This window comes from Passer montanus, unplaced genomic scaffold (assembly GCF_014805655.1).
Source record: "Passer montanus isolate IOZ18808 unplaced genomic scaffold, ASM1480565v1 scaffold9, whole genome shotgun sequence".
Lineage (NCBI taxonomy): Eukaryota > Metazoa > Chordata > Aves > Passeriformes > Passeridae > Passer > Passer montanus.
In genome coordinates this window covers 1,747,407-1,775,387 of record NW_024374367.1, presented here as the reverse complement: position 1 = coordinate 1,775,387, position 27,981 = coordinate 1,747,407, and the positions used below count along the sequence as shown (strand labels likewise).

General features: G+C 41.1%; 1 protein-coding gene across 1 annotated transcript; it reads right to left on the bottom strand.

The window, feature by feature from the left end:
• Positions 1–1,289: 1,289 nt before the first annotated feature.
• On the bottom strand, positions 1,290–14,170 carry RFT1 (RFT1 homolog). The gene is made up of 13 exons (XM_039695303.1): positions 13,997–14,170; positions 13,808–13,893; positions 13,075–13,191; positions 11,399–11,588; positions 10,738–10,839; positions 9,849–9,983; positions 8,867–8,945; positions 8,559–8,609; positions 7,836–7,966; positions 6,773–6,917; positions 6,319–6,424; positions 5,064–5,313; positions 1,290–4,222 (listed from the first exon to the last, which is right to left on the bottom strand). The coding sequence occupies exons 1-13, from the start codon at positions 14,057–14,059 to the stop codon at positions 4,058–4,060; spliced, it is 1,620 nt and encodes a 539-aa protein (XP_039551237.1). The 5' UTR covers positions 14,060–14,170; the 3' UTR covers positions 1,290–4,057.
• Positions 14,171–27,981: the final 13,811 nt, after the last annotated feature.

Genomic DNA, 27,981 nt, shown 5'->3' with positions numbered 1-27,981 from the left:
GCACACACTCATCACATCCCATGAACAGGGACGTGCAGTGACAGACACCCACTGAAAAGGGGTCACTCCCCCTCCCAGACCCCAGCAAGGCAGTGCATGAAGCACAGCTCAGCTCAGAACTAGAGAGAACACACATCTTTCTGTGGAAGCAATCCAAAGTGAAGCAGAGATAAGCACTTCCTATCAGTTCTCTTTAGATCCCCAGCTGCTCACACTTTTGAGCAGGCCCTGCTGTTTCCAGGGCCCAGCTGTACATCACATGTGCACAGCTTCAAACTTCATTTTCAGCTTATATTGAAACCAGCTCCATTTCCACAGCACCCTCAGAATGCAGATGAGTTATGCATTTTGTGCTGAACAAAACCATTACAGCTCAGCTCATCTCTTGAAACACTGATATGGTTCAAAAAGCCTCAGATCGCCTCTTTGGCATTATCTTTAAAATCAGGTAATTAAACCACCAAAAAAAAAATGGTGTTCAGACAGCAAGAAATACGAAGCCCACAAAAAGAATTCCAAAGTCTAGATGGAAGGACTGTACAGGATCCAAGGAATTACAGGACTGACCTCAAGGCACTCACAAAATCCTTCACATGAACTAAGAGCCAATGCCCCTTATGGGTGCTCAGTTGTGGTCAACATTCAAACTTTTATCCATTATCTTTTGTGCCTGCTAAAGCACATTAACCATTTAGGCAAAGCTTCAAATCTTCATTTCTTTGCCTAAAAAGTGGCAAGAATTTATCCATTATCTTTTGTGCCTGCTAAAGCACATTAACCATTTAGGCAAAGCTTCAAATCCTCATTTCTTTACCTAAAAAGTGTCTCTTCCTGCCCTAATTTTTTACATTAAAAAAAACCTTAAAGGATTAGGGAAAAATCAAACAGCTGAACAATTGGTCAATTGGTTAGCTCCCAACAGCAGCATTGCCATTCACAAACTAATTCAGCTAAAAAATTTCATTAAATATCAGATTTATTCCTGGCCACTGAACTAGTTTTTATCACAATGCATTGTAAAAGCAAACAAAGGAACTGGGCCATTCTAATTCATACAAACAATATGACAGAAACAAAGAGGGAAAAATTTACTATAATGATGCCACATCTCAAAACTACTACAGCAAATTTTATCCATGTGTGTGTGTTAGGAAATGCTGTGTATGTCTAGGTTGATAATTGAATTTATACATAAAATATCCTAGAAAATCCAACCAAATTCAAGCATCAGCTGTACCAATGATACAAACAAAACTCCGGTAATCATCACGTGGAAGACAAAAACAAAATATAAAGGAAATAAACTTTATTTAGTGTTACCTTGAAAATCATTCATCCAAAAAATAAGAAAAACACACCACAAAGCATGAAATAACCTTTTCCACCAAAGAAAATGTTTCATTCCCCTTTGGCTGAAACGAAAAGATTTCAGAACACTGCAAAACAGCTTCATGACACTTTGGACAGCTGACTGGTGAACGGGGCTAAAACAAAAGGAAAACATGGTCAAGTTCAATCTCAACTTGGTCCCTGAGTTTGAGACTTTGCTACTTTAGCAATAAAGCAATTAACAGCTCTGACATTAAGGATCCCACGGATAAATAAGAAACCAGCAGTTTCATAGGTCTCTATTTCCTGTCTCTCCTTGCAGTTTCCTGCCACATAAAACATTAAAAATAAAACATCCCTCATCATGAACACCAGTCAGCCATCACTGAGCTGCCTGCAGACGATGTGTAAATGAGGAATGTGTCCTTAATTTGCTAATGAGCAATCATTAAGTCACCTTAAATGTCTTCCTGATTCATAGAAAATAGCATGAGACGTGAGATTTACCAATATGAAAGAAGACAAAGTGGTATAAAAATGTAAATTGTCTTTAAATTAATTCATATTATATTAAATAATTCATTTATATTAAATAATATTTATGAGACTACACAGGTCATGTCACTGAAGACCTCACATCACCCTACTTATGAGATTACAAGTAGCAGAAGTAATATCAGTGTACAGCTGGGCTGTAAGAGCAGACAAGGCAGAAGGACTTCAAGCTTCAATTTGGTATGAGAAGTTCTTCCATCTACAAAGCACTTAGGTGCAGGGCTGTACAAAATTTATCATTCCAAGGGTTATAAAAATTCACTGTACAGACTGAGACATTACCACAGTAGGATCCCAAAGGCATACAGGAAAAGACAGACCTTAAAACACAGTCCATAAGTTCAATTGTCTTGATTTTTTTGCACTAAAAGGAGAAGCAACTGTTCTAAGTAGTGACCATAAAGAAGTCTCAAGTTTCTGCAATATTTGAAGCTGTAGTTCATAACTAACTCCAGACCAGACAGAAAAGAAAAAATCTATAGGACAATTCAGAAGAGAAAAATGTAAAAGGCAAAGAACTACTGAATTCAATCAAGAGAACAGGGTAATATAGAGTTTGTTTCATTCTGACAGATTTCAAAACAGTGTAAGAAGAATCATCTGCATCTACTCCTTCCAGCCAGGCAATGGAGACAACTGCCCTTGGCTGTGCAAGGCCACTACTACCTCTCTCTTCACTGTGATCATTTTTTAATGACCAACTTCTCATCTAAAGTATCTTTGGCAATGTTTTCCAAGTGGGAATTACCAGAATTTAGAAAACATTTCTAACTACAAGCTGAAGGCCCTGACACTGGAAAGCATTTCAGCCTGGGCACTGAAGGCACCAGAGTGAACTCCACAATGCCACTGCAGTGAGGTTTTTTTCAGCAGTCTGAGGATGTGCAGAGCTGCTACATAATTAAAATAAAAGCTTTCAACTGCACACGTCTGAGCACACATTTTTCATACCCTGACATTTTTTTGGTCCATCCAAAAACTGCAAAGGGAACACTGATGATTATAAACCTGCCACTTGTACATTCTGGAACTGCCCAGTTCAGATCTTAGACCAGCAATACAATATGCCATAAGTACACCTAAACCAGCAGTCTTACATGGAATTTTAGAATTCTGAATGTCCAAATTTTCATCAATTAAAAAAAACCAAAAAACAATCCAGAGGTTGAGACTGAACAAGTAAAGAAGTAAGATATGAGGAAAACATTGGAACAAAAGGAAATGTTTACTATACAATGAAGACATCTTCACTATGCATAATTCTTTGTAAAAAATCTTATTAAATATATTTAACATTCAATTGTACAGACAAAATAATTTCATTGAGATAAGTTTGTTCATGCTGGCATTTAAAATCCCAGACAAATCCAAAAAACAATGGAATGAAAGCAAGAAGTTTTATGAGTAACCTTATGAACTGCACCATCAGTGATTGTACTCCACACCTTCTGCAGACAATGCCCAAAACCTCTTCCAGCTAAGGCTTCAGGGTATTTCTGACAAGTTAATCAATGCCCTCAGACAAGAAGGATCTGCTGAATGAAATAATCTCACAGAGCCAGCAGGGACACACGCTGTGTATTCCATTAATTTACTTGTAAACGTCAGGATCTCCTGTTGCCCGCTTTGCACTTCAAACAGTGACAGCTCAATCCCCTGCACCACACTGTGCTCTGCTCCACAACACTCACACTGGTGCTGGCCTTGCTCGAGGGTTCTTCCTCACCTTCTGGGGATTTCTATGGCATTCGTTGTGGTTGGTTTTGGGGTTTTTTCCATTGACCATCTTCTCCCCTGTTAAGCAGCACCCATGCCAAATAAGAGCCTTGGAAACCCTCAGGCCTTCCCACACTGCCCAGGGACAGGAAGGGGAGCTCTGTACATGCAGTCTGTCAACCAGGTTGTGTCAGGGGGTGCAGCTTAGCTCTTCAGAGGCTGTTTGAAGAAAAGCTTAGACAAGAATGATGCATAAAGAGAAAATTATTCACCTCTCTTTTGCTCTACTGACCAGTTCAAAAGACAAAATAATATCCATGTGGCAGCTGTCAACATTGCCACTCCCTTATCAATGCTTCCAAACACATGTGGAAACCTTTTTTCCACACAGATTTTATGGAAAAAACCCAGCCCTTTACTGCAGGCACATACAAGAACTGTTGTGCACAGGAGCAGGTCATGTTCCTTTCTTCAGATAGCGGGAGAGGAACTGGCTCCTGACAAAGTGGATGAGCTTGGTCTCTGTGTAGAACATCGTCACCAGGGTTGCTGCAAGGCACAGGGCACCCATGCTGATGTGGATCAGCCTGGCCATCCAGCCCTTGTCACAGCAGAACCACACCTACAACAAAGAAAGCAAGGCACTGCAGTAAAACCAGCCAGCACAAAGTGCATTTACTGTCACAACAAGAAATAAGGTCCAACACCTCTGTCCAACATTCCAATGTCACCATCAAGCCAAGTGTGGTTGTGCACGTGCACTGACCCTAAGATAAATCATCTTCAGGACTCACAACATTTGCCTTCTTAAGTTCAGCAAAAAATAACCATTCAATAGATATCCTGTAAATGAGGAAGCTGCTGTTATCTGGCATGCAGAAATGTGTTAACTGAGATGACACAAAACTCTTCTGGTGCTATCAGGCAAGTCTGCTACTGTACAGCAACATATTTTCTAATCAAACTGGAAATCTCCCACTCCAAAATATAAAATTCTCCTTTCTCAGGCATAATGGATTTTCAAGCTGTCAAATTTTTGTACATTGAAAAGCTCCAATCCCCTTAATAATCAGCCTGCACAATTACCATCTTGTACTGAATAAACGTGTTAAATGTGTTCTTAACAATTTTTCATTTTCTTCTAGTTTCAGTTATTACTTGCTTTTATTACAGAATTTTTTATGCCAGTTTCTTAATGCCACTGCAAATTTTCCATTGTAAATAACTAACAACATGAGCTAGCTACACACAGCAGAAATGTGTTAAATTTTATTTTACTTGCCAGATCCACCTAGTACAGGCGGCAGACAACAAAGAATCTCTTAACAATATATCCTGCCTTTCTGTAATGCAAATTTCCCAGCCTACCTTCAAAAGTTTTCCTAAAGGCATTCCCCTTTTTGTGGACACAAAAGTCACCTGACAGCAGCAGGGTCAGTGAGAGCAGAGAGGAAGGAGCTCACCTCTGAGAAAGCAGTGAGCACAGCACTGAGGATGTAAACCAGCAGCAGAGCTGGAGAGGGCAGCAGGCCTGAGAGGGGTCTGTGGGAGCTTTCTCTGAAGTAGTGATGGATGTAGTGGGTGCTGTGAGCTATTCTGATGCCCATGTTGAAGCAGTTGGCAAGGATAAAGCCCACACTGCCATACCAATGGGTCAGGAAATAAGAGATGCACAGAAATATGAAAGACAAGGCCAGCATAACAAAGTTGTACCTAGGGGAAAAAACAAAAAGAAGAAATAATTTGACAATGCATGCAATTCCAGCATTCATTTACTAATGATCTTTTATTTTCTAACATCACTAACAGAATTTCTCTTACCATCTTCTAGTGAAAATAAATTTGAGAAATAGAGGATAAAAAAAATCATTTGAAAGAACAGAAAATACATCAACCAAATTAAACCAAGAACTACATTATGTGAACAAAATTCTATTACACTAATCAGTTGTGCACTCATTGCAGAAAATGAAATTTAATAACAATTATTAGTAATGTAAAAACTTGTGCATTTTTTGCTATTTTATGTTAGGACTATATTAAAGAAAATGAATGCTCAAGAACAAATCAACACTTTATTTCACTTCTGTTATAAACAGTGACTTGGAAAAGTAGTGCACATTTTAAAGGGGTTATGAAAGCAGCCCTTGCAAAGTCAAAAAAGCTCCCACTTTGATTGTGGAAAATAGACCTCACTGAAATGAATTTGAAAGGGCCACATCAGGGACAGCCTAGACACAGAACCAGGAAATAATCCAGGCTGGAAGGGCTCTCAGGAGGTCACCTGGCCCAACCTCCTACAAATCAGTAAACCACTGGATTCACACCCACAGCTTGGATCATTCCTAAGTGTATGCCCACTACCTGCACATGAAAAATGGTAATAGTTGCAAACTTTCAATGAGTCAAGTGATTGTCTTAAAAAATGTAACTTCAAGCTCATCTGTGCAGGAAACACAGATTTAAATTATTTTACCAGTTAGTCATATGCCTAAAGCTAAATTAACCATCTTTATTTCTTAGTTTCTGACCTTTTTTACCCAAACTTTTCAACTTTTGCTAAAGCTTCTACATCTAAATCAAAATGCACACAGCCTAGCAAGGAGCTGCTTTTGTGTGGGGCAGGATATTATTTGTGCCAATTTCAAAAGCACCAATTCCTTTTTAAGGTCAGCACAAATAAATGCACAGGAACATTTTGGACACACTGTTTCCTACCTGTCCACTTCTTCTTTGCACATTAAGGCAGATGTAAAACATTCTGTTACTCCATTGACAGCAAGAAACAGGACATACAACGAGTAACACCGGAGGAGATTTGGACCTAAAAACACATTAGAAAGACAAATAGTTAATGATTTCTGTTATCAAACCAATTTGGTTTTACAGGCAGTGATAGCAAGAGATAGAATTTGTAATGTTAATACTGATAATGGAAATTTAAGTTCATTTGAACAAGTTTCCTGTCTGGATATCTCGACAAGAACACAAATAAGCAAGGCAAAGGATTCTGATAAGCTAAATCACAGATTTCAATAGCAGTTTCACAGGAAAAATCCTAAACTGCTGATTTATAAAAGATTCATAATAGCTGTAGGGTTTGGTTTGTTTGTTTTTTTGGTTTTTTTTCTAAAGAGTGGTGGGTTTTTTTGCCAGGTCTATAAATCTTTACCTGTTCCAGAACTGAGCATTGAGCCTCCATAAATATCCAGAGCCAGCTGAGAATAGGCATAACCAAAAACAGTGATGGTGAAGCCAATCAGGAGCACAAGTTTCAGCAGCAACTCCAATACATTTGCAGCCATAGCAACATCATCCTGAAAAAAAACACAGCAAATCACACAAACCAAAATGAATGTAATAATAGCCACTCCCATGCAGAAATGCTCCTTCAGACAAACAAATCAGTTTGCATCGTGTAAAAAGGTGTGAAACTTATCCTTTGTTATTGAATTATCCACACACATGCTCTTAACTTGGTAACACTTTTTACAGATTTACTATTCCACCATTTTTTCAGTTCTACACACCAGATAGGTTTTATATCAAATACACACACAGACACCTCCCTTAGCCCACCAGGGACCTGAAGCACAGGATTTAGTTGTGTGCTGATGTGCAATTAGCAGGACTGCTACAGGCTGACCCTCACGAGTGACCAAGAATATCACTCTGTGGAAAAAAGCTCTTATTCATTAATCCTCCTCATAGAACTCAAACACACATGAGAAATCCAATTCTTTTCTTCCCAAAGCTGCACTCTTCAGAAACATTATTTAACAGCTATTGATACATTTAAGATAGCATTTATTTAATAGATTTCATGATTTAAATAATGGCTTACTACATCTGGAAATACACAGTAGCTTTCCATCACACTGTTTGGAGCAGCTGAGGATACCTTTATTGATGCAAGGCAGCACTATGCCACTGCATATTTTGATTTCTATTTCATTAGCATTTTACCTGTTCTCTTTTCTTTTTGGTGCAGTCTGACTCAACATTTTTACTCTCCTCTTTTCAATTTTAACAGCCTCGATACTCAAACACACATTTCTGTCCATCACACCTCTGTGATGCAACTTGTCTGTAACAAAAATCAAGCATCTGGCATGTAATTAATCCAAATAAACATACCTGTTTCTGATCCCATTTCTGTCCATCACACCTCTGTGATGCAACTTATCTGTAACAAAAATCAAGCATTTGACATGTAATTAATCCAAAAAACATACCTGCTTTTGATCTTTTACAGTCTTCCCTCTTTCCAACACTTTAGCAAAAAATACATAAAAGCTCTCCTCAATAGGCAAAAAGATAAACCTGGCCACCAGTGAACCAAGGTTATTCACAATATCATAGACACCTTAAAAAAAAAAAAATAATTTCAGAGTTTTAGACATATTTTAATTCCAAGTCTTTAATAACAATAAGAATTCTGATTTAACATCTCCAAAAAAGAGAAAACAAGTGGTATTTAGTGCAACAATGAAGCAGTATTCTCTAAAAATTCTGACAGGCAAGCAACCACAGCTTAAAACTGCAAGGTTTGCTCATGGCAAAGTTAAGACAAAAGCACCAACTAGACGGAAATGAATCTAGAACAGCACCAAACCACACTTAAAATTCTTGTTGTAGAAGAATTCACAGGATCCTGATAAAGTTCACTGACTAAGAACAGCAATGTAAGGATTTACTGATACAGGAGAAGAGAAAGATACACATCTAGTGAACATCAATGGCAGGGGGGCTGGAACTATATAATCTTGAAGGTCGTTTCCAAACCAGGCTATTCCATAATTCCATTATATTAATAATTCCCTGAATGCAGCTCAAAGGCTTTGAAACATTCTCAGACTTTCAAGCTATATTCAAACACTTTAAGTCATTTTCAGAACCACATGAAGAGCAGTGACTAAGAAAACTCTGTCACCATTCCACAATACCACCACACTTACCCTGATCTCCAAAATTCAAGACGTTCAAAAAAGTCATCACATATCGTTCACCTGCAAGTTCAAAATAAAGAACTTCAGAACAAGCCCCTAAATCTTTCCCAATACTAGTTCAGGCAATTCCAGTACTAAGCATTCAAGAGACAGAGTCAAATGGGACAGTGCCTAGTTCTGAAAACCTTCAAAAATTCCATTCAGGTTGGCAATCACGTGCCTCATCTTCCCCCACCCAAGCTTTCTGAAGCTTTAAGTCAATTTTGTAAATAGTTTTCATGAGCCCTCTTCCCTCACACTTCTATGTCAAGCCTCACCCTCTGTCAAAATCTGTTTCAAGAAGGATTGTTTGAAGAAACTCCAAGTCAAGCGTGCTTCCTTCCAGTTCACAAAGGTCTGCAAAAAAAAAACAACCTGAAATGTAACACATGTGATTGGCATTACAGAGTAGCAATAGAAAAGAGCAAGGCAGTGCAACACTGCAGGGCAGCTCTAACTGCAGTGGTGAGGAAACCCACAATGCCACAGTTATTAACCACTGCTGAATTCAAGCACCAACATCACTGCTCTGGCAAAAACTGATCCCCTTGTTGAAAAGTGCTGGTGCTGCAGACAAAGCACCCATAAGAGCATTCTAGAGAAAATACTAATCAAGGTTAGAGTTAGGGAAAAAACATCCAGGGTGTTTAATGTGCCAATATAACTTTCACCCTCACTGGAGATATGAATTGGTTACTGCTCTTCTTGTCCTTATAAGACTTGCAACCAAGAACCACATTTATATTTTCAATCTGTATATCTTATCCAGAATGTTATCTTCCTCAATGAGTCTTTTCATTTCTTGCTTTGCTTCATTTTTGTTTGACTGGTATTTCAGTGTCTCTGGGATGCTGTGGAACATCATGGTTATTTTGTGCAGAGATCTTAGTACCAAAAAATCCACTGTTATGTGGTTCTGGTTTGTTTTCTGCCTCAGATCCAGTGACAGCTGGTCATTCCCCTGCACAGTGCACATGGTCCATCTCCAGTTAATGTCTACTAATATTTTGCACAAACCAAGTCAGCAACAACAAACCCTAAACCACAAAAAGTTCAAGTTTCATGATTTTTTTCTGACAAGAGTTTTACTAATACAAACACAATTTCTATGCAATATTTTTTACTTAATATATCATATCCTCTATAGTGCAAAAATAGCCCCAAAACCACTCAATTAACTCCCCAGTCTAAAAGCAACATTCAAAGTGCCCTCAGGTGAGATTTTAACAAGAAAATCAAGAAATAAATTGCACAACTTACTTCATCTTCCACGAAGCTAGGTAATAGAGCTTTCACTCTAGCAACTGGAAATGACTTCTTTGTGGCTTCAGGAGATCCCAAAAACATCACAAAATAAATTACATAGCACATTACCAGAACACTGGCATATAAAAGCTGGGAAGATCAGGAAGGAGAGAAGAAAAACAGTGAAACAAAATTGACTTAGAAATGTGGAATTACATACTAGGTGAAAATACAGTGAGAAGAAAATGTAAGTAGTTTTTATGCCTACCAAATATTAAACTAGGTAAGGATTTTAACAGTTCTTAAGAATGCTGTTGATCTTTTGATCTTTTTTTAACCTGTAGCTTATCATAGACCTCTGCTAATTTTCCTGTTTTATTCAGGATTTATGGAACATTGAAGATCCAATTATAAAGCAATTACTCAATCAAAAATCAAGCTGACAGAGGAGCTACTGCCTACATCTCTCACTTGATAGAACATTTCCAATTTCCATCAATTATAAGCGATCTACAACAGCCAGGGCAAAAACTGAAGGAAAAAAAATTACCCCTCCTTCATTGTCGTCAAGAAAAAGTTTTAACCTGAATTAATTGCACTTGATTAGCACCTTCTGATAAGGTAATGCAGGTTGGTGGTACAGGCTGATAAAGTTCTGTGTGATTAGAATAACACAACCTTATTTGCAAGATGTGCCTTCACAGATGGAAGGTGTTTCCTTCTACCTCCCTTGAACTCAATGTCAAAGCACCAAGTCAATAATGAGTATCAGGAAAATACCAAATATAAATTCTGAATCTTAAACCTCCCAGGAGCTTTTTCTCTCAGCTCCCCAAAGTTCTTCAGCAGGCAAAATGTCAAAGGAAAATTAAAATTCAGCTGAGAGAGAACAAAGGGAACTTACCTGAGCCAAGGAAAAAATGTAAAGGCCCCATTGAGGATAAAGGATTACTAAAGTAACTGTCAAAATGCATTTTGACACTACTGAAAGGCTTTCAGCAATTACCTTTAAGGAACACAAAACAGAGAAGGGTTATTTTCTGGCAGCTCAACCACATACACAAGCTTAAAATTTATATGTTTAATGCACAGAATTGATGTAGGAATGTAAGATTTTCAAAGTCAGTGTGACTTTATGGCAGTTTCTTTCTGCTGAGCTGGCCAGCTTAGAATGTCATTTCTCTGTAAGTTTTCAATTCTAGCATTTCACAGTTCCTCCATTACAAATTTTCCCAGTCCTTTGTACAGGACATAAGGGAGAAAATTTTGCTTGAGACTATCATAGTCTCAGCATTTCATGTAGAATTATGGAAGCAGTGTGTCTCTCCCTCCAATCAAACCTATGTTTCAGGATTTAAGGATCTTGAAGGTAATAATGTTTAAATAAACCAACTTGCTTGCTTTAATGGGTACAAATTCCTGGGTATGTTACAAACCAGGCCATGCAGTGCTAAACAGTACACACAGAGGTTTTATATGCTTGAATATACAAAGATGTAAGTCAGTAATCTGTTCTTTTCAGCCAAGATTCCCCCACATGCACACACCCCACGGACTTTACTAACCTTAAGTCTCACAAACAAATGAGCTTGTGCTAAAACCCAGAATGGCTCTCCCAGGAGTTCAATAATGGCAGAAAGACCAAATGCCACTACACCAGCCTGATAGTGAGGAACCACAGAAGGGTCGGGTACTTCAAGCAGGTGTAGCCAGACTAAGCCCAAGACAAGAGACCAAAAGACACCAAGAGGGACTCTAAAAAGTTAACATAAAAACTAATTAATGGAAATGTTACTTCAGCAGAAACAAAAAAAAAAAAGGAAAAAAAAAAGAAAAACAAACAAATAAAAATAAAAAAAGAAAAAAAAAGAAAATTAGATTACAATATCACATCTGGCCACAATGATTATACAAAAAAAGGCCCTGAGGAATTAATTCCCGTTGTTATGATACCAAGAAAGAATATTTTCCTTTGTGATGAACACCCTTAAGGCACTCAGCAAGGCACAGAAAACATTTTTCTGAGTTGTCCATTTTCTACTCCAGACCCATAAAATCAAATATCTGCATTTTGTGTCTTAGGACCAAACAATTTTGATCCCACATCAGCCTGCACATCCTGTTCTGCTGATACTGCTTCAGAAACACAGAGCTTCTAGCAGAGTCCATCAAGTTTTGCATCATTGGAGCAAGATCTCTTTGACCCTCACACTACCAGACCCCTAAAATATTTGACATCAAGCTCCTAAGACATTTCAGATGCTTCATCAAAGTTAACCTTCATGTGAAGTTATGCTTCTCTACAAGAAAAAGTTTAAAACAAAAAAGATGCACACAGTCAATGTCATCTCTGTCATTTAATGCTCACTTGAAAGGCTACCACACAGTAGAAACTTGACTAGAGTACAGCATAGAGAACAGAAAAAACACATTTGAAATATTAGTATTAGACTTCTCCCTGACAGGGACACTCCCTCTGCTTTATATCTGGATGCAGATAACCACACATAAGCGGGCCAGACCCAGTTAACAGCTGGGCAGTTCCAGGGAAAGTCAGGTGCCCCAATGGGAGAATTCTATTTTATCATGCAGGGGTATTTTTCAACCATATCAGGCAGGTAAATTTATTTCCCAGCCCAGCTGGGCCTGCACAGCAGCTAGAGCTGACAGAGGGAAAGAGCAGAGAGAATCAGGAACCAGGAGGGAGAAACAAGCCACAAAATCCACTTTATCCTTATCACACTGCAGTGTGTGATTGCTTGTTGCAGCACCCTGTGGACTTTAAGCTGTTCTGCTATAAACAGCACCACAGCTGAAAGAGCCAACCCTACTTCCTTCTTATTGTTTAATTCCAACTCTTTCTTTCACCTTTTCACATCTCCCATACCCAAACATTTATGTTGCAGGTTCACAAGTGCACACTGGGTAATAAAATCACAAAACTGAGCAGGAAGAAGAAAAAAAACCAAAGAGCTACATATTTCTGCAACAGGGTTTTCCTTCAACAGCTATGGCCTAAATGAAACTCAAGCAACAGAAGAAATGGCAATGGACTTCCTCGTGTGCTCCAACAAGAAATCACATCCACAAATGTTAAAGCACCAGAATTGAGCAGCTTCCTACATCAGTCCAGGATGAGAAACATAACTGAGGCTTCTGAAATAAACACTTCCTCTCATTCTGTGAGCTCCCAGACAAAAACGAGAAATTCTAAGGAAGTAAACTTTTAAAGTTGTCTTACGTCAGCCACAAGAGATTAATTGTTTTGGTCCAGTTTCTCTTGGCACTCCCACTCAAACAAGCTCTGCGAAACGCCTCCCTGGCAAGGAAGACAACTGTTGAGTACAGCAGAGTCAGCCTAAAGGCGGTGAAAAGGACCAAAAAAAAAAAGAGAAGAGAGAAAATTATTTCTTTTCTATAAACTATAAATCCTTCATGCAGTAGCATCACAGTTTTTTACACACAAGTGCCTGGCAGACAAATTCCTACAGGTGTGCAAACATGGTTATATGAGCTAAAATTATCACAATCTCCTAAAAAACTGAGAGAAAGTAAATTTGTGTGATGATTCAAATGGCAAGAATACATGCTGCAGACCAAATGTAATGATACAGAGTATATCCTATAGGACAAGCACATTGTATCTAGTTTTTCCTCCGCAGGTTTAAACACAAAAACCAGGCCAGTGCTACCGGTGTTTCAGGCCAAAACAGACCTGGGGAGGCATGAAATGACCAAACACTGAGACACGGCCGAGAACACTGCACAGCATTAACCAGAGCATCGAAACCAGGCCAGTGCTACCGGTGTTTCAGGCCAAAACAGACCTGGGGAGCATGAAATGACCAAACACTGAGACATGGCTGAGAACAGACTGCACAGCATTAACCAGAGCATCGCCAGCGACAGGGCACAGACAGCACGGAGCACGAGCTCTGTCCCACAGCCCTCACGGGCGCCCTGAGCTCCCTCACCTGACATTGACCACGCCGATGAGCTCCCGGGACAGGTAGCGCAGGGTGAAGGCGTTCAGCCCGAAGGTGACCACCCGGAACAGCACCTGTGAAAGAAGCCGCACGGGAAGCACCTGCGGCGCCCCGCCGAGCAGCAGCAGCAGCAGCAGGAGGAGGATGAGGAGGAAGGAGGGAGGGGCGGCCCCGCACCTGCAGCAGGGCGCTGGACGAGGCCAGCCGGGCGGTCTGGCCCAGCACGTCCTGCGCCGCCATCGCCCCGCTCCCGCCGCCAGGAAGTGGCGCGGCCGCCGTCGCGCCGGATCCCGTCAGCGGGGCGGCACCGCCCGGCCCGGCCCGGCCCTGAGGGGATACAGCGGTACCGCCTGGCCCGGCCCGGCGGGGATACGGCGGGACCGCCCGGCCCGGCTCTGAGGGATCACAGCGGCACCGCCCCAGCCCAGCCCTGAGGGGACCGGGCACCGAGGGTGGCGCCTGCGACTGAGGGCGAATGGCCCAGAAGTTCAGCCCGCCAAAACAGCGCAGCGCCACAGCCCCGGTTCCTCCACAGCCAGCCCAGAACTGCAGCCTGGCTCACGGGAGGAGACGCCCGATAAACGGGGTAACATTCAACAAGCGCTGTTCTCCAGAGATTGCTGGGAAAGCTTCCGAGTTCCACCAATGCCTTTCTAAACTGAGGGCAAACCCACCAGGCTTCCCTAACCTAAAGAGAAACACAACCAGAACATAGGGAAAACATTCCGTGCAGGAAGGGGAAAGGATCTTCATTCTGTGGAGGAAAAAAAAGAAAAACAAAAACCCAACACACACACAAACAAAAAAAAAAAGCCAAAAAACAAACAAAAAAAAAACCCCCACTAAACAACAACAAAACCAACCCAAAAAAAAAACCCTCCACATAAAGCCCACCCCAAACGCAATTTAATTGCAACAGATTAGGTTTGATAATACAGTGCATTGAAGCCTTCTGAACAGGCAAGTCTTTGGACTCACTGTAAGTCAGGACGGTTCCAGACTATTTTGGATCACTGTTTAAGCAGCAATATATAAAAAGATTCTATCTTTCTATGTTACAGAACGTTCCCTTCAGAAGCACGGCGCTTCCAGCTCAGAGGTCACATTTTTCATGGCAATGCTAGAGTTGAACTAAGACTTTTCCTGTCTGACAGCAGCAGCTACAAAAGAGCATGGGGGAGGGAAGTAACTGAGTCCTACTTGATTACAGATTCTTAGTGACAGACTATGAACAGCAGCAGTTTAAATCAGGGTCTTCAGAAAATCTGGAGGAGCAACCAAAATTCTTCAACCTCATACAAAGCAGCCACCTCTCCATCAATTGTCTTCATGAAACCTCCTCCTCCGAGCCATTTCACCCACCACTTTATTCCTTCCATGTTCAGAGTAAAGTTTCCCAGGCTGCTTTTTTCCCCCCATTTGGTCATTTTTTCCTAATAACATTATTTAAGTAATCTGGAAGTGATGTATAAATGTAGATGTATGTGGCAGAGGAGTATATCCTATGATAAAAAACCTCAAACCAATGAAGGAAAAAAACACCAGAAAAAAAAACCAAAAAAGGGATTGTTTTCCCATTGTAAAGATAGAGAAATGGGGAGAGACAGAAGAAACTAATGTGTGTTGAGCCATTGCAGAGACAGATTTTGAGTTATAGAAGAGTATTGATTCTAGCTAGAGGGGAGGAAGCATTGCCATTTCCCTCTTCTTTAAGCAGTTCTCCAGTTATCAAATGGGAAAAGCAACTAAAATATTGTCCTACCTCAGAGTCTGGAGTTTGCTCTTGTGGCAGTAAAGGGTGATGGCAGAAATTAAAAAAGGCTCCCAGTATTTTATGGTTGTGCTGATCTCTGTAAGGGTGGATGAACTGTGGAGGAGGGATAAAAACCCATTGTAAACTACCAGATAAGCTAAACAGGGAAACAGAAATATAGTTGAGGAGCATGAAGCATGCACCATAGAACTGTGCAGGTTGGAAAGGACCCTTGAGGTCAGAGAGCCCAACTGGTAACCAGGCATGCCAGGCCCACCACTGAACCATGCCCCCAAGCACCACATCTAATTGGTTTTGAAATCCTTCCAGGGATGGTGACTCCACCACCCCTCCGAGCAGCCTGTTCCTGTGCGGTTTTGTTGAAAACATTTTTCCTAATATCCAATCTAAACCTCCCCTGGCACAACTTGGGGCTGTTTGCTCTCATCTTATTGCTTGTTACTTGGGAGGAGAGACCAACACCCACCTGGCTGGAAAAACCTCCTTTCAGACAGGGGAGTGATAAGGTCTGCCTTGAGCCTCCTCTTCTCCAAGCAGTTATCAGCTGCCTCTGCAGCTGCTCCTCATAAGACTGATGCTCCAGACCCTCGGCTATCTTAATTCCCTTCTCCGGACATGCTCCAGCATCTACCAACACTCCAGTAAGAAAGAATCACGTTATTTTGTCTCTACACATAAACATTTCTGTCAAAAAAGAGGGTGTGTTCAAGGGCTAAAACATGAGGATTCACTGTGCCACCTGGAAGCAATGCTCTGACCTTTCCAGGCATCTGCCGCAGGCAGCAGTAAGTGACAGTGAGCCATGTTTTGTTGGACAGCTTGGCTTGTCACCTCATAAAGCCGAAACAGAAACAGCTGCAAAGCCTGAGGGGGGCGGAAAAAGAGGAGGAATAACTGGAACTCCAACTGGTTTTTATAGGAGCCGCCTTTGGCACGAGGAGCCTCCGGGCATTGTCGCGGTTCGGCCGCGCGGTGGCGGCGCCGGCCCCGCCATGGCCGGCCCGGGCCGGGCCGGGCCGGGCGCTCCCCGCTCCTGCGGCACCTTCCGGATCTGGGGCGGCTCGTGTCCGAGCGACAGCGGGGACAGCTGTGATGGAAATGGGACACAGCGCGAGTCCAGCTCAGACCAGGAGCAGCATTTCATTGAACAGCCTCGAAACCTCCCCTGGCACAACTTGGGGCTGTTTGCTCTCATCTTATTGCTTGTTACTTGGGAGGAGAGACCAACACCCACCTGGCTGGAAAAACCTCCTTTCAGACAGGGGAGTGATAAGGTCTGCCTTGAGCCTCCTCTTCTCCAAGCAGTTATCAGCTGCCTCTGCAGCTGCTCCTCATAAGACTGATGCTCCAGACCCTCGGCTATCTTAATTCCCTTCTCCGGACATGCTCCAGCATCTACCAACACTCCAGTAAGAAAGAATCACGTTATTTTGTCTCTACACATAAACATTTCTGTCAAAAAAGAGGGTGTGTTCAAGGGCTAAAACATGAGGATTCACTGTGCCACCTGGAAGCAATGCTCTGACCTTTCCAGGCATCTGCCGCAGGCAGCAGTAAGTGACAATGAGCCATGTTTTGTTGGACAGCTTGGCTTGTCACCTCATAAAGCCGAAACAGAAACAGCTGCAAAGCCTGAGGGGGGCGGAAAAAGAGGAGGAATAACTGGAACTCCAACTGGTTTTTATAGGAGCCGCCTTTGGCACGAGGAGCCTCCGGGCATTGTCGCGGTTCGGCCGCGCGGTGGCGGCGCCGGCCCCGCCATGGCCGGGCCGGGCCGGGCCGGGCCGGGCCGGGCGCTCCCCGCTCCTGCGGCACCTTCCGGATCTGGGGCGGGTCGTGTCCGAGCCACAGCGGGGACAGCTGTGATGGAAATGGGACACAGCGCGAGTCCAGCTCAGACCAGGAGCAGCATTTCATTGAACAGCCTCGATTGGAAGGGACCTTAAAGCTCAGCTTGTTCCAAACCCCTGCCATGGGCAGGGACACGTTCCATCAGAGCAGGTTGCTCCAAGCCCCATCCAAGCTGGCTTTCAGCACTTCTGGGATGGGGCAGCCACAGGTTCTCTGGGAAACCTGTGCCAATGCCTCACCACCTTCACAGTAAAGAGCTTTTTCCTAATATCTAATCTAAACCTACTCTCTGTGTGAAGCATTCCCCCTTGTCCTATAACTCCACGCTCTTAAGTCTCTTTCCATCTTTCCTGTAAGTTTTCTTCAGGTATTGGATGGTCACAGTTAGGTTACCCCAAAACCTTCTGTTTTCCAGGCTGAAAACCCCCATTTCTCTCAGCCTTTCCTTATAGCAGAGGTGCTCCATCCCTCAATTCACCTTGCATCTTGGTGGCCTCCTCTGGACTGTTTCCATACCCTTCCTGTCCTGTGGCCCCAGAGCTGGATGCAGTGTTCCAGGTGGGTCTCACCAGAACAGAGCAGAGGGGCAGAATCCCCTCCCTCCCCTGCTGTCCACGCTGCTTTGGATGAAGCCCAGGACACAACTGGTTTTTTGGGCTACCAGCAGACACTGCTGGCACATGCCCAGCCTCTCATCCACCAGCACCCTCAAGTCCTTTTCAAAACAAACTGACCTATCAGCCAACATAATTTTATTCACAGCTATGCCTGAACAGGCTTAACAACTGAGTTGATATAAAATGCTTGTTTTTAGTAATTTAATTTTAGTATAGGTACAAGTTAAAGGAGGATCAAGTTACTGGCACACAGTGTCGCAAAATCTTCATGAGAACATGAAGTCAAAACAATTGCTCTCTGATTCCCCCAGTAGGCAATACCCTCTTAAAGCATTCCTGCTTCTTCTCAGCACAACATTCTCCACTTTTGCCTGCCCTAAGGCAACGGTTTTTGATGGGATACTCTAAAATAGTTCACTTTTCTTAACAGCAAAGGAGGAAATATGAAGTACTACACAGATTTTTACATACAGAGTTAGCCTGCATCTGAAACTAAACTAGGCTGGATTTTCCTCCAGCACAGACCACACACTCCTTGATTTGGCACAATGGGACAAACCCCTGATTTTTTAGAGGTGTGTGAAACCTCCATGTCACAGGGAACCCCTTCAATGTACACTGAAGTTTAGTTAGTCCAAAAAGACCAGACAATGTACATACAGACCTTAGAATGATTTGGGACTGTTCCTTCAGAATTTAAAAAATGAAAAATTTTTGTCTTTCGGTAGCTCAGTATCTGTGTTCCTCTTGGGGAACTTGGGGTAATTAATTATCCAACTAATAAGGTATTTCAGGATGAAAGGTGGACTTTGACTTCAAATCACAACTTTTATATAGACTGACAGTAGCCCAGAGAACTTAAAACCTGTTAAGAACAATTAGAGATCTTCCATAGTATCTCCTCCATCAGAGAGGAATTCCTCTTCTACAAAAATATTTCCCAAAGTAAAGACAAAGTGAGATTGGGAAGCAGGAAACTATTGACCTGTTGAATCATTGCAGAACCAAAATCAAATCCAGTATAAAGGATCATTACAATTTTGTATTTTATTAATTCAAATAAATGCTGCCATTTAGAGTTAGTAATATATTTTAATTTCTCCATTTTATTTATGGGTTTCCATTTCCTTTGAGGTCCCTTGAGGAATTAAGCTAGAACTGTGCTATGAAATCATAGGCAGCTCTACCTCCTGGAATAGTACATGATGTAACACAAAATGACAGACTGGGCTGTGAGCTAAAGACTAGATTTTTGCAGCTGCTGAAAAAGCTTTCGAGTCAGGACTCATTTTGGAAATGAGCAAAACAAAAAACAAATACTGAAAACCCCTGGTGCTCTCTGAGCAATGTTCCCCCAGTGCCACCCTGTGCAGCTGCTTCAGCGCACAGAAGATCCCGCAGCCCAGGTTGCAGCCCCTGGGTGCAGCTGCTGCAGCCAGTCCTGCTCGGTGCCCCCAGGGGCAGCATGTCCTGCCTCAGAGGGAGGTGCACCCTGCTCCTCCCATCCCTCTGCCCACAGCTCCATTCTGTCCCACGGGTCCCAGCAAAGCAGAGGAGAGGTGCACAACTGGAGCTGTAGGGCACTGCTCTGCAGGGCTCACTCAGCCCAATCCCCCTCCAGCCTTTTGCAGGGGCAATGGTCCTTAAAACAACTGCTCTCCTCTGCTGCAAGTCCACATTTTGCCATTTCATTAATGGGACTTTGTCCTACTCATTTGATCTTGGGATGACAAAAGGTCATTTTTCCTATTCTGCTCCGAAGTCTTGTGCCAGCGGAGGCCAAATTATGTTGTCTGGTTTTAATTTTGTTTCTTTTTCAGAAAGAATGCATAGAAGACAGTGTCTTTGTTGCTGATCATATAAAGCTTGTTCCTTTACAGCAATAAGGTGGGGGTCAATGCAAGGAGTCACATGGAGACTTACCAGACTGGGCCCTGAATCTCATTAAGCTTCCTTCTCTCCTCTGAGCACCTCTCTTGGGTCAGAGACATATCCAAGCCTGGGGATGCAACATTTCCAATGCAGTGCAGAACTGCAGGAAGAAAAGGAAGAGAGTCACAGGCCATTCACCAGCAAAGGACACATTAGGAGTTACTGCTGTGCCAGTTTTTCTTCCCTCCAACCAAAGTGTCCCACAGAGGGCCTTTTAGATTAGTTCCCGTGCCTTGTGCACTGAGTTAATCTCTATGAGCATGTTAAATGGTTAAACAAAAATTTGCAATTTTTTTTCCTGCCTGCATTATTAGTTCAGCTAGGATTTCATTTATGTCCTTGCTTTGGGATAAAAGAATAAAGGGACTTTTTGAAGAATGCAGAGAAGTGGGGTTTTCTGTGATATGCAACATTTGAAAAAACAGCGTCTCAGCTTTACAGCATAGCTTTTGACTTTGTAGTGTTCATTTTGCCTCACACATTTTAATACACTGTTTATATGTAATTTGATAACTGGTTTTACTGCCTTATCAGTTTCAGTTGTAAATTCAACTTTTATTTATTGAAATATTTTACATATAGAGGATTAACACTTTCTTATTTATGAAATAATATAACAAACCAATGTTCTACTAAGGGAAAGGCAAAAAAGTGTAGCGAAAATACAAGTCATAGTAAAATATCATGGATGGGATAGTGCTACATATTTTTTTATAACTGCTAAATAATTGACCTCCATACTTCACAGGCAGATCTTAAGAAATTTTATGTATTGATTAGAAGAGCAAAAACAAGTGTTCTTCACAATGTTGTCTGCTTCCAAAAAGCTGCTTTTTTTTTTTTTAACCTTTTCAATTTAGAAATCTGTGACATTCAACAGACATTTTAAAGATCTACCAAAAAACCAACCTTCTGGTTATTTAATGTGGGGAAGAAATAAATTACAATATTTTGTCACAGGAACTGGCAAGCTTCTTGCTTGGAATTCATGCAAAATGAATTCTAAAACACGTTCACAATCAATTCTGCACCATCTGAACTGTCCTTTGTGTTCTAAATACTAAGCTTTTTTTTTTTTCTATATATATTTTTATCTGTTCAGCTGAAGATGGTTTCTGTCTTGCCTTCTTCAAGGGTAGAAATTACACCCATTTTTGCTAGGATTTGCCTAACAGTCTCTGTCTTACCTGTCACTTGGCTGGCTTAGGAAATTTGCATCAGCCCCTCACTCTGAGCACTGGTAGACAATTTATATAATTGCTGTGTGCTTTAGAAGCCTATCAATATATTAAATAAGAAAACTACAATGGAACAGTTCTTGATCTTTTTGGAACATTTATCCTGTCAGCAATAATCAGAGAAAAGAAGTTCAATTGCAGATTGTTTCTTTTACCTTGCAAAATCTCACTGCCTTCACTTACTGCTCATGTCAGTTATGCAGAACTGCAGCTGTCACTATGATCAGAATTGTTTCTGGAGGCTAGGACATCCCAAATCCTGCCCTGCAAACCTGAATTACAAAGGTGGTGATGAGCAGATGCTGAGGCAAAATGTACATTTTCCTCCTTCCTGTGCATTCTGTAAGATGCACCCCAGGGTACCACTCGCTGCTGCAGCTTTGGTGCCAGTGCATTGCCAGGGAACAGGCAGAAGGGTTTTCTGAGAGCAGCCAGAGCAAAGGTACAGGAACACCTTCTGCAGCTCTGAGCACTTGAAAACTCTTTACTAACCAGTGCTTGGCATCCTTGCACTACAAAATCATTCCATGAGCTCCAGGCTGCATCCCTTGAGAAAAAATGTACTTCAAAGAGAGAGAGGTGCAAAAAGTCTGCACAAGAGATTTCTGCTTGCTGTTCAAACATGTATGTTCAGCAGCACTGTTTGCTTCAATAGTCATATAGAAATAAGGCTTTGTTCATTAAAACAATTCACAGCTGCCAAGTATTCAAGCAGAATGATCCTCTTGTATTTTAGAATTCAACAAGAAGTGTTATTAAACTTGCTTTGACCTCAGCATGATTTGTTTGTCTATGAAATAACCTTAAGACTTTTAAAATCAACAGTGACAATAACTTGATGAACACAGTAAAATACACACTGTGGAAGGACACAACTGGGAAGGAGCTACTGAAATACAGATGAGAGAAATTTGGATTTTGAAAACACACTGAATACAATGTATTCTTGAAAAATATTCCAGTTTCTCCCTCTTTTTTTTTTTTGAGTCACCTTGAGACTTTTGGGAGAGACGGAGACATACAAGAGTTGTACTTAACGACCAGCAGGATATGACACAAAAAAGTGGTTTTGCTACTCAAAGTAATTCAGCATCTAGGAGGACAAAAATCACTTCATGCAATGCCTCATAAAGTTTGAGAATGCAGAATTTGTGACTCACCATACACTGCCTTCAAATGATGTTCATACAATGTTATATAACACTGTGCACGCTCACCTGTCGAACAGAGTTAATTATGAGTCAGGTATCTCTTCACATCATTCATTTCCTTCTCACTTGAGAGCTGACTTTCATTCTTTACTGAAATAACCCCTCTCACAAGACAGTGATTAGTCTGACAAATGGATAGAATAAAATACCTTCAGCCCCTTTATGGGACCTCCTCTACCATTCACAGCAGCTATAGCTAAGTACAATACATTTTTTGGATTCCTCTTATTCCTTTGTGGCAAACAAGGAATGTCTTAAATAAGACAATCCTATGTTTACCTGTTCAGTTTCAGAAACTCCCACATTATCCTTCAACATTTAAAATTCACTTTCAGAACAAAACGCTAAAATGTTAGGGGAAATAAAATTACTCGGAATATGGGGAGGAGAACTTAACGTTGTGCCCAGCAGAGCTCTCTCAATAAAAAATAGGGGAAAAGAAAAGCTCCTATTTCACCTCCTAGTGGGAGGTTACCTGAATATATCCCTTTGATACAGGGGAACAATACTGAGCACCAAAATCATCTCTGCCTGTAATCCAGATGTCCACAGATTCGAGTTCCTGAGCTTCACTGACCCTGTCTGGACCAAGAACATGACTTTGTTGGATGTGTCTGTTCAGAAAAAATATTCTCCCCAAGCTCAAGGTCACCCAAGGTCATAAGACAACTCACCTTGAAAGTGCTTTTAAACTTGGGGCATTAGGAACAAGGCTCTGCCCTCCAAGTTTGGCTGCACTGCCACCCTCGCTGGCTCAGTCTCTAGACTTATATGGAACAAACAAACACAGCATGGCTGAGCTCTAAGGACACCAGCTGTCCTCAAACATCACAGTTATGGTGACAGGAAAATAAAAAAGATAAATGAGATTAGTCATCACATGAGATACACTTCTGCAAGTTTTCAAACACAAGATCTTATGTCATGCTAACAACATTAGGGGATTTCCCCATTTTGTCCCTTAAGGAAATTACAATAAAAACTCCCCTCTCCCTCCTCTACTAAATAACCTGCTTTGTTTTGTTTTTGTTTTTCTCTTAAAGACATTTTGTTTTCAGCTTTGCCAGTCACTCTGAGTTTGTGTGCTAAGCAGTCACATAGAAAAAAAAACTTTTCTTTGTTCAGCCAAGTTATAAATGTATCACAACTGAACCATGATATAGCAACAGTTTGTGTATAACTTGGAAAAAAAATAATATATCCACTCTCACTACTAAGATTGGCTGAGGAGGTGATTGGCATTTTTTTAAGGATCAGGTATATTAGGCTAAATTCACAGATATCAAACCCCCTAAAGATAACTGTTCCCTCAAGTGGGATATGTACTTTTGCTTTTTCTCTCCCTCTGTGGGTTCATGGTTTAGTTACAGAGAGCAAAAATTTGTCTGTTACAACAGAAGATGTTGTCACACATGCACATATTCCTGACCACACCTAAATCCTGGTGAAAAGATCCCTTGTAATACTGTAAAGACACTTGGATTATTAGGCAGTTTACGCTTGAATACAGTAAGTCTAGCTTTAACATGATTGGAAAGGTTTTCCAGACACATCCCATGGGCTCTGTTTTAATCCCTGGGAATTCCATGAGAGCTGCATGGGCACCTTGGTGCTCGTATGTCTATATTCACTACACTTCCCACATTCCTAAGAATTTATGCTGTGGACAAAGCTATATATCCTACCAGATATTCCATTTTACCAGAAAGTCTGCATCCCTCCACCAAGAGTCATAGTTTGGCTTCTTGCCCAGTGGAAGAGAGGTGAAAGCAAACACAGTCAACTCTATAGGCCATAAAGGGAGCAAAAGTAACCCAACTTAATATAAAAAGAAAGGATGAAAAAAGTAGGCTTTCCTGGGTCTATAGAAGAAAATTATTGAGAAAATTTACTTTCCTTACCAGAGGGGAGAAACTCTGAATGATCAGTGGGCAGAACTGCCCATAGCCAGCCAAAAGAGCTGGATATTCCTCTCACAAATACAGGGGCTAACATAGAGCAATGAACATGCCTGGTAAGGAAGGAAAGCCACACCTGCCTCTTGTATTCTGCTGCTGCATCTATGGCCACCACTCCCATCAGAAGAGAAATGCCACTAAATGGAAAAAGTTTCATCTTTCTGATTTCACATAACCATTATGCTAGCAAGCTGAAGGTGCAGCATAAAACTGCAATTCATTTGGAGCCTCAATTGGCCACCACTCCCATCAGAAGAGAAATGCCACTAAATGGAAAAAGTTTCATCTTTCTGACTTCATAACCATTATGCTAGCAAGCTGGAGGTGCAGCATACAACTGCAATTCATTTGGAGCCTCAATCTGTCACTATTACCTTTACTCACCGTTGTGCAGCCTGCAGGCTGTGGTTCACACCACCCTTCATTCATCAGCAGATTTCAGAAGCACTGTGTATTTCACCATGTGTCTTTAGACCTCCATGCCTGTCCTACCTCAACATAAATTTAAAATTCTTTTCTTAGAAACCAGCAGTATCAGAGGTTCACTGTAAGAGAAGTCACAGGAGTCATTTAGAATTTTCATGTATGGGAGAATACTCCCACTCACATCCTGAAGAATGTGGGGAGGTTCAAACAAAAGGATCTGACCACATGTCTGAGACTAAACCAGCAATGCATATCTTCTTCTACCCACACCCTACTCCCAAAACTCAATCTGTCGCAAAAACCAGCTCCTTTGCCTCTGCAAAGTTCACTATTTTATGTTATCAGTCTCATTCAGAGTCCAACAGAAAAAGCAAGAAAAATTAGTGGAAAAGAGTGGTGAATTTTTTCAGTCTTAGACACACAGAGAACACTGTAATTTTTCTATAGAAACATTTAGGAATGTTTCTATAGAAAACAAGTCCCTTCTGACTATTCCAATGACATTGTATCCTTAGACCTTCATCCTCTCTCAAATATTAAATTGTACTGAGCTTCATTCTGTAACGCTGTTGGTAATGTTTTCAAATGCTATATGCAGGGTTACTGTACTCTGGGAAAGTGCTAGTCAGGAAATTATGTAAGAAATTAGCTTTATTCTGTTACTGCAATTCTGGCAGTCTTCCAGATCTTTATGTCACTGGCTGCATGTGTTTATCAGCAAAAACCCAGAGATGTTCTTGTCATGACTGTATCTAACTCCAGTATTCAGGTACAGAATACATTATTTGCCACAATATAAGCCCAAAATTGGAGGTAATCCATAAGAAAATCAACAATACTTCATGTCACTCTGGATGTTTCACCAGTCTTATTTGAAACTGCCTGTTTCCTTACATATTGTTTTTTCAAACATGTTTTTAGTTACACCTAAGAACATTTACATTAGCAGGATGGAACCTGTTGATTCCTACTTTAAAAATACCAGGTAATTTTAAAATATTTTTGTATATTTGTATCTCCCCCCCATTAGCCAAGAAGAACTGCTTATTAAAGACCATCATCAGTTGTGACCCTGCTTGTACTCTGGTATGATTTCTTCTCTTTATGAATAAAGCTGTTTGCTTTCAAATGCCATTTACCAGTTTCTTCCCTGATGTAACACTGTATATTCTTTTCTTTGCCAAGAGAAATGGAGTGGTTTGGGGTGTAACAGGCCACTAAAACTGAAATCTGCACTAGTAGGATTGCTTCTGAATAGTTGTGTTATAAATCATTGTGAATTTGACAATGGAAAGCACTGCCAAAGCAGGGAAAGCTGTTCAAAACCCTGGACTTCATTCTAGGCATATTACTAAAATCACAGGCTGCTTCCTGCTTTTTAGATAAAAAACATAAATATTTGCAGGGAGATGGGGAAATAAAACTCATTCACTTCACTTGTTTTTTCACCATCTAGGCTTACATTCAGCCACTTTTCACCTCCAGGACAAAACCCTGCATCATGAAAGAGCAAATTCAAAGGCATTCATGTGACGTTAATTCCATTTGGTCACTCCAATAACACAGAAGTACATGGGGAGGTTACAGCTGGGTAGTGCAGTGTAGGAGACAAACACTCAAAATTCAGCTAAGAAACCACTGAGCCTGTGCCTTGCTACCACCACTGGTTTTGTTTCACCTCTGCTACTGGGCACAGCTGTGTGGAAAAACTCTGTGCTGATAGTGAGGCACAGCCTGCTCACCCCTGGCCACTCTTCCACTGGCAAAGGGACATGCTCTTTGCTACTCTGCTTTCTGATTCAAAACTGGAAAGGAGATACTTCCCAATATGCAGTAAAACATAAATAAAAAGGAATAAAATGTCTTCAAAAGTGCCTATGGGAAATGGACAATACAAGTCTCAATACTTTGTTATATTGCAAAATAATACCTTGAAAACAAATAAGACTCATTGCATCAATAATTTTAAAATAATTTTGATTCTATATTTAGAAAAGAAGCCAGACACTGGATTTCACAACCATATGTGGCAGACATTAAGGGGAAAACTGGATGGATTGTCAAGGCAGTATGGAGCCAAGAATTGATGCCTTTTTGGTTTTCTAAGCTCGCCCCAAAACACTGGTGGGGGTCAGAAAAGTTTATCACAACTTTCCTCTTCAACTACTGCTAAAGTGAGTTTGACTGACAACATGGAAAAACTGGCAGTGCTGGAATGATGCTGACAGCACCAGGACTAGCTGGGCAATTCTGGGACAGTTTGCAGTGTTACTGCCCATTTTCAGCTGGTTTGTGAATAAAAAGGAATTTTCAGTCTTATTTTTCCAGATGAATAGATAGTAGATGGGGGAGCAAGACTTCCTTTGGAAGTGCATGGGAGGATTTTCAGTCAATAAGCAGTGCACATTAGCCAAAATTTTACTGCCAACAGTAGAAAATTTGTGAGTATATTGGCAACATAAATAAAAATGAATGACCTGAATGTGCATTGTTACTGTTTTCTTCTAAATGTGTATGCCAAGAATTGCAAAACTGGTCTTGCTCACAGCCCTGAAAATAATTACTTCATTATTAGCTCCTTCTTTTTTGAGAAAAGATTATACAGAATGAAAATTCACAAAACTTAGAGAAGCCAAACAGCAGTTTTGCCTAAAGGCGTATGGTCAGGTTGGCATTTACTCTGTCCAAGCTTTTGCACATCCACAACAGCACTTCCATATTGATTAATTTTCAGAATGCTCAAATGAGACAAGCAAACAGAAATCTGACAGCCAGATGCTACAAACAGCCCCGTCTCCACACAGATCATGTATTTTCCTATCACTGCTTTGCCCCAGTATTTTCAGGCTGAAAACTTAAGAACTGCAACTTAAGTTGCATGTTCTCAACAAGCATTACAATACACTACATATTTACAGAATTAAGTACAGAGAATATGTACTTAATTCTGTACATGAATATGGGGTTGGAGGAGGGAGAAGGAGCAGATCCTTCTTTTGTAAGATTAGAAAACATCATGGGATTTTTATTTGTAAACTATGCCATGCAATTCCTTAATTTCCTTTTCATCCCAGTGTTTCCCAAATACTTTATCCTTCACAAGATTTTATTTGCCTCAGGGGAAAACCCAGTATTTCTACTGAACAACCACAACA

What these genes read in the sequence shown, in the direction of transcription:
- RFT1 (XM_039695303.1), bottom strand. Translation starts at nt 14,059, where the DNA reads ATGGCGGCGCAGGACGTGCTGGGCCAGACCGCCCGGCTGGCCTCGTCC. An exon ending in CGTCCAGCGCCCTGCTGCAG is followed by an intron (nt 13,894 to 13,996) that starts GTGCGGGGCCGC and finishes CTTCTTTCACAG; the next exon opens with GTGCTGTTCCGGGTGGTCAC. An exon ending in CTAGCTTCGTGGAAGATGAA is followed by an intron (nt 8,946 to 9,848) that starts GTAAGTTGTGCA and finishes TTTTTTTTGCAG; the next exon opens with ACCTTTGTGAACTGGAAGGA.